This window comes from Ascaphus truei, chromosome 8 (assembly GCF_040206685.1).
Source record: "Ascaphus truei isolate aAscTru1 chromosome 8, aAscTru1.hap1, whole genome shotgun sequence".
Taxonomy (NCBI): domain Eukaryota; kingdom Metazoa; phylum Chordata; class Amphibia; order Anura; family Ascaphidae; genus Ascaphus; species Ascaphus truei.
In genome coordinates this window covers 17817768-17824029 of record NC_134490.1, presented here as the reverse complement: position 1 = coordinate 17824029, position 6262 = coordinate 17817768, and the positions used below count along the sequence as shown (strand labels likewise).

Below are 6262 nucleotides of genomic sequence, written 5' to 3'. Positions count from 1 at the left end.
TAGTGCGTCATTTTTCACTTTGCCATGTAGCATATTTTCTGTTGATAAGATACCTGGTACTTTAGGCGAACTTCACACCTACAATCCTAGGCCGTAACGCTCTGGAAAGTGCTCTATTAAGTGTGGAGCGCCCCAATCTAGCACAATGCTTGTAATGAAAGATTTTATTCATAGAGTTCTATATATCACTGTCTGAGAAACTGGGGCTAAAAGCCTGAACAGATTTAGTAACCTCTTCACTGCCACAGTAGGCAGTGTTAGCCCCAAAAGTCAGAAGAGTGGTTTAAAGGGTAACAAATCCATTGCTTTTAACCAGATTCTATTTCCTTGGTTAATCTGATGCGGTCTTTTGCAACAGTTTGGACGCAGGGAAACGTAGACCCAATTAAGTTTAATAATGTTTCATTCTCGCTGTGGCGTCTTTTATCAACGTTGCACAGCAGATAGCAGAAAGAAATCTGAAAGACGTCACAGCCGCATTTCACCGTCACAAAACTGTACTCAAGCATGGCAAAAGGTTTCCCAGAACTGGACCGTACCTTCCAAAAACAGAGGCCCCTCTATGTGAACACTGCTTATTCAAACAAGAAAAGCAGACATTTTTATCCCAAGTGAAATCCTTAGCATGTTATTGAGACAGTATTTTATTGTCCATCTATAGCCATCTCTCTCTCTCTCTATAGCCATCTCCCTCTCTCTCTCTATAGCCACCTCTCCCTCTCTCTCTCTATAGCCATCTCTCTCTCTATATATATATATATATATATATATATATATATATATATATATATATATATATATATATATATATATATATATATATATATATATATATATATATATATATATATATATAGCCATCTCTCTCTCTCTATATATATATATATATATATAGCCATCTCTCTCTCTCTATATATATATATAGCCATCTCTCTCTCTCTCTCTATATATATATAGCCATCTCTCTCTCTCTCTCTATATATAGCCATCTTTCTCTCTCTCTATATATAGCCATCTCTCTCTAGCCATCTCTCTCTAGCCATCTCTCTCTCTCTCTCTATATATATATATATATATATATATATAGCCATCTCTCTCACTCTATATATATATATATATACAGTGGTTGACAAATCACCAAAAAATCTACTCGCCACACAAAAAAATCTACTCGCCACCTAGTACCAAACGTGTGCTGCTTGGGCCAATATTTACTCGCCCGGGGGTTAAATCCACTCGCCCGGGGCGAGCAAATGTATAGGTTTGTCGAACACTGTATATATATATATATATCCATCTCTCTCTCTCTATAGCCATATCTCTCTCTCTATAGCCATCTCTGTCTCTCTCTATAGCCATCTCTGTCTCTCTCTATAGCCATCTCTGTCTCTCTCTATAGCCATCTCTGTCTCTCTCTATAGCCATCTCTCTCTCTCGTCATCTATCTCTATATAGATATCTCATATATATTGGATATTCTAGGCAAAAAGTGAAACATTGTGTACTCATTTGCATGTCGTCATTTCCCAGAATCCCTTGCTGCGGTGGAAGCACTGTATGCTAGGTGATAATGGTTGAAAGGCAAGGTTGCAGACCTGTCTAAGACATGTGAATGTGCTCACGAGTGATATTCTTTATTGGAGAGCTATAGATATATTAACGACAAAAAAAGAATCCAACAATATACTGATAACCCCCCAAAAAACTGGCGTATACTCAGATTATATATTACAGGCCAGTGGTGCTCCAGGGAAAAAGGATCATAGAACAGGGGAGAAAGTATAAAAAATGGTGGGGGACTCCTCACTAACACCTCAGGGGACAAGAGGGAAAGTGCATGGAAACACACAAATGTCTGGACGGTGTGTCAAACACTGGGAAAAAGTAACTGAAATGACACAACTAAGTATACAACCGTATGCTGGACCTGATAATAATGTATCCAGCTACATATGAAACAGGCTGATGGAAAGTGGCAAGGCATACATGTAAATGCACCAAAAATACACAATATGCACACTCGCAAAAATGCTAAGCAAACACACTTTAATAGATGGTGAGCCTCGCAAATAGTCCAGATTCCTCTGGAATCTATTAGTGTGGTGATGTATCTGACACTAGTATCTATATGGACTATAGTGATCGGACATTGGAAACTATGCTTTGCAGCATTAACGCATGATTTGGATTTTAACCATCTACTATTATCATTACTCTTGTTATGATTAAAGCAACTTTTGCGGATTTACTCTGTGTGTTTGCTCAGCATTTTTGCGAGTGTGCATATTGTGTATCTTTGGCCCATTTACATGTATGCCTTGCCACTTCCCATCAGCATGTTTCATACGTAGCTGGATACATTACCATCAGGTCCAGCATACGGTTGTATACTTAGTTGTGTAATTTCTGTTACTTTTCCCCAGTGTTTGACACACAGTCCAGACATTCGTATGTTTCCATGCACTTTCCCTCTTGTTCCCTGAGGTGTTAGTGAGGAGCCCCCACCATATTTTATACTTCCTCCCGTTTTTAATTATCTCAATAAACTGTTATTTTTCGATATACCCATGTGCTCCGGTAGGGATTCTTTTTTTGTCGTTATTCTATGATCCTTTTCCCTGGAGCACCCCTGGCCTGTAATATATAAATCAGAGTATACGCCAGGTTTTTTGGGGGTATCAGTACATTGTTGGTGTGCATGCTGTAGTCTGTGTGTCGAGAGAGAGGTGTGTGTCTCTTCAATGATTTACTGACAACAGCTCATAAAACCAAAACATTCATTTTTTAATTGTTCAAGGAAGGCCTTTTACACAGGTTCAATAACTCGTATGAAGGTATAGCCCAAAGCAACTTGTATACCTGTGTCCTCAGAGTATTACCAGCATTCCCAGGTGACATGATTGGGTTTATCATGTTGATTCTAGGACTGCAGATATGCCCAGTATCAGTCTGTCCATAAAAGCTGCCACTGCTCAGCTCTCATCTGCCAACATCAATCCCCTTCAGTGCTCATGGTCCCAAAATATATTGCATTGCAGGCACCACCAAATGGCATGATAAATCTTTCCCAAACCTCAGAAAAATGCAGTCAGTTGGAAATTAAAGTTACACTTTTATATCTCATGGTCGATAGTTGGAAACCTTCTCAGTAGTGCGTTTATTTGTTTTGGTGGAAGCCGTCCTGCTTGTGCATCCTTATTAATTCCAGACTTTTTATCTGCCTGAAAGAGAGAACAAAAATTAGCAACTATTTCCTATATTTAAACAGCATTGAAAAAAATATATATATTGTTACAGTGTCTATCTATACTATATTTCTAAGTTTGTTATTCGTTTGTTTGTATGTCCAAAGCATCGAAATCTCAAAACGGCACGACGTAGCACAACAAAACCTTTACTGGACATTGTGCTGCGGATTTGTAGGTCAACGCAACTATTTTGAGCTTCCAATATGACTCACCTCCCAAATTATGGACATTCTAAGTTTCCATCGGGTGTCCTGCAAAAATGTTAGAGCAGGAGCAGGGGCGTGGCTACTAAGGGAGGGGGCGTGTCCTTGGCTGGATCAGGGCTGTGTTTGTGATGTGAGGGGAGATGTGCCAGCTTTATGTACCGGTGAGGGGGGGGGGAGGGAGAGATGTGCCAGCGGGTGGGAGGGGGGGGGGGGGAGAGATGTGCCGGCAGCAGGGGGGGGGGGGAGGGGAGGCGGGAGATGTGCCGGCAGCAGGGGGGGGGGGAGGGGAGGCGGGGAGATGTGCCGGCAGCAGGGGGGGGGGAGGGGAGGCGGGGAGATGTGCCGGCAGCAGGGGGGGGGAGGCGGGGAGATGTGCCGGCAGCAGGGGGGGGGGGAGGCGGGGAGATGTGCCGGCAGCAGGGGGGGGGGAGGCGGGGAGATGTGCCGGCAGCAGGGGGGGGGCGGGGAGATGTGCCGGCAGCAGGGGGGGGCGGGGAGATGTGCCGGCAGCAGGGGGGTAGGCGGGGAGATGTGCCGGCAGCGAGGGGAGATGCGGCAGCAGCGCGGGGATTTGTGCCGGAAGCTCCCCGGGCGAAGCCAGGTACAAAAGCTAGTACTTGAAATAAAAAAGCTCTGTTGCATTAATAACAAACTCAAGTACTGAAAGATGTGAAAAAATAGTGCTACCGACACGTTAAAAAGAAATTAAAAATAAGCCCACATATCTATACTTAGGTCAGTGGTTCCCAACCTTTTTTGGTTAAGGAACCCTATAATTAGATTATGAAACTCCAACCCTCTCTAATAGCACATCTGAGATCAGGTACATAGTAAATTCTTCTATATTTGGAACAATTTTCAAATGATCTGAAAATTGCAGGGAACCATTTTAGGATGACCGCAGAACCCAATGCTTCATAGGAAGTCTAGTTTAAAAAACACTGACTGGAGTAGAGGATTATTTTCCAGCTAAAGTTCTGTCAAACATTCCTGTGCAGACTGGCCAGCGAATATGTAATCATCTTATAAATTTTAGTACTGTCAATTTAAGCATCTTTGTATGTAGTACAATATTTAATCTGCAATGAATTCCTGCCAACACATTCAGAACTAGCTTTTTTAAAAGCAGCCATCCCGGCGGATGCTTTCCCCCCCCCCCCCCCTTCCTTTAATTATTTCTCTAAATCTTAACTAAATCAGGGGTCTCGCAGTTCCAGAGATGTTTGTAGTCTTATTTGTGCCAATTTTGACACACAGAAAAACTACAAATATGTCAATTGACAACAAACATGGCTGCCGGGCTCATTAATGGAAAGCATCTGGTGTAACAGCTTTCTACTGGCTGTCACAGCAAGCCCTGACCCTGGCAGCCATTATGTTTCTCCAGTCTCAATAAATAATGATACTATCTTTGTAACACTGTTATTTATATTGTATTTAAAGATTACGGTGTGGGATGCGCACCACATGAGAACAATCGCCCAATGAAAACCACTGGGAGCTAAATTAAATGTAATTCTTCATTTACCAGTCTATCAGTTTTAACCAAAAAAAATGATAATTGGTCAGTGATGTTTTATCAGGTTTTTTTTCTTCTTCCGGGTAAAAGTTAAAACCGGAATTCCCAACTATACTTCATCTGCCCACACTGACAATACAGCTGTTGCACAGCCACACAAGTGCTGACACTGAATCAACCCCAATTGCACAACACAAGCCTTGGTGCTACTTTAACGCTATAGGCTGGCACTGAAGGAGTTAAACTGGCAAAAAATGAATTACCTCTGTTTTTGTAACACAATCAAAGAAAATCTGAATTTCCTTGGAACAGGCGGTGTCACTGAACGTATTCTGTTTCCAACATCCCATCATCAAGGACATTTCTGTTATACAACTTGCCTCTGCACAAAATCGAAAACGTTAATAAATAAAAAAAGAGAATATTCTATCATAAATCTGACATACTGCCAATTACACTATGAACACCAAGTGGCACACACACACACACACACACACACACACACAACTGTACAATCCATACTGCAACATACAAAGCTACCCAGACACACAATTTCCCTTTTAAAAAGTTTCCTCTAATTTGTGCAAAATCCAAATAAAAAATTTAAAAATCATTAAAAAAAACAAACAAACAAAACATGTAAACGTTTAGATTTTTAATTCAGAGGAAGATAGCCATGTTAACCCTTCCACGCCCAGAGTGGTAGCAGCAGCCCCCCCCCCCCCCCCCCCTCATGTAAAGGGTTAAGCCAATTATGTTTTCTGATCATAGTTCATTCTTATATTGCCACTTTGCCATTTACTTTTTCTTAAACTTTTTTTGCAATAATAAAAATGGGCACAATTGACATTAAATATTATAGTAAGTATTTTTCACATTCTTAAATATACATGAAGCACAATCAACAATTAACTCTTGGGTTGCCAGAGGGTGTGGCCGGTTAAGTGTTGCCTCGTTTGCAGTTGCCCTGTAGTACAAGTCCTAGGTAGGAGAATAAAGGATCCCAAAGGTCAAACATTTCCTCTCCTCTGCAGGCCACCTCACACCCCCCTGCTTAGGCCCAAGGGTCCTGCCCGTCTGTATTCCCAGGCTCCCCAGCCTTCCACCCACCTCCCAGCCTGGGCTTCCGATTGCCTACAGCGTTGGCCAGCACCAGGGGCCGGTTGGGCTTCAGTACGGGCTTCCCGTGCCGCCGGCTCAGCAGCTTGGCTATCTTGTTGTGCAGCGAGTTGCTAGGAGCCGCCATGACAGCTAAAGAGCGCCGCAAAGGACTGTGGGACTAGGAAAAG

General features: G+C 42.3%; 1 protein-coding gene across 1 annotated transcript; it reads right to left on the bottom strand.

The window, feature by feature from the left end:
- Positions 1-2763: 2763 nt before the first annotated feature.
- CHCHD1 (coiled-coil-helix-coiled-coil-helix domain containing 1) lies at positions 2764-6262 on the bottom strand. Its single transcript, XM_075610636.1, has 3 exons — positions 6084-6262; positions 5237-5355; positions 2764-3221 (listed from the first exon to the last, which is right to left on the bottom strand). The coding sequence occupies exons 1-3, from the start codon at positions 6217-6219 to the stop codon at positions 3114-3116; spliced, it is 363 nt and encodes a 120-aa protein (XP_075466751.1). The 5' UTR covers positions 6220-6262; the 3' UTR covers positions 2764-3113.

What these genes read in the sequence shown, in the direction of transcription:
- CHCHD1 (XM_075610636.1), bottom strand. Translation starts at nt 6,219, where the DNA reads ATGGCGGCTCCTAGCAACTCGCTGCACAACAAGATAGCCAAGCTGCTG. An exon ending in TCGGAAGCCCAGGCTGGGAG is followed by an intron (nt 5,356 to 6,083) that starts GTGGGTGGAAGG and finishes GATTTTGTGCAG; the next exon opens with AGGCAAGTTGTATAACAGAA. An exon ending in ATTGTGTTACAAAAACAGAG is followed by an intron (nt 3,222 to 5,236) that starts GTAATTCATTTT and finishes TCTCTCTTTCAG; the next exon opens with GCAGATAAAAAGTCTGGAAT.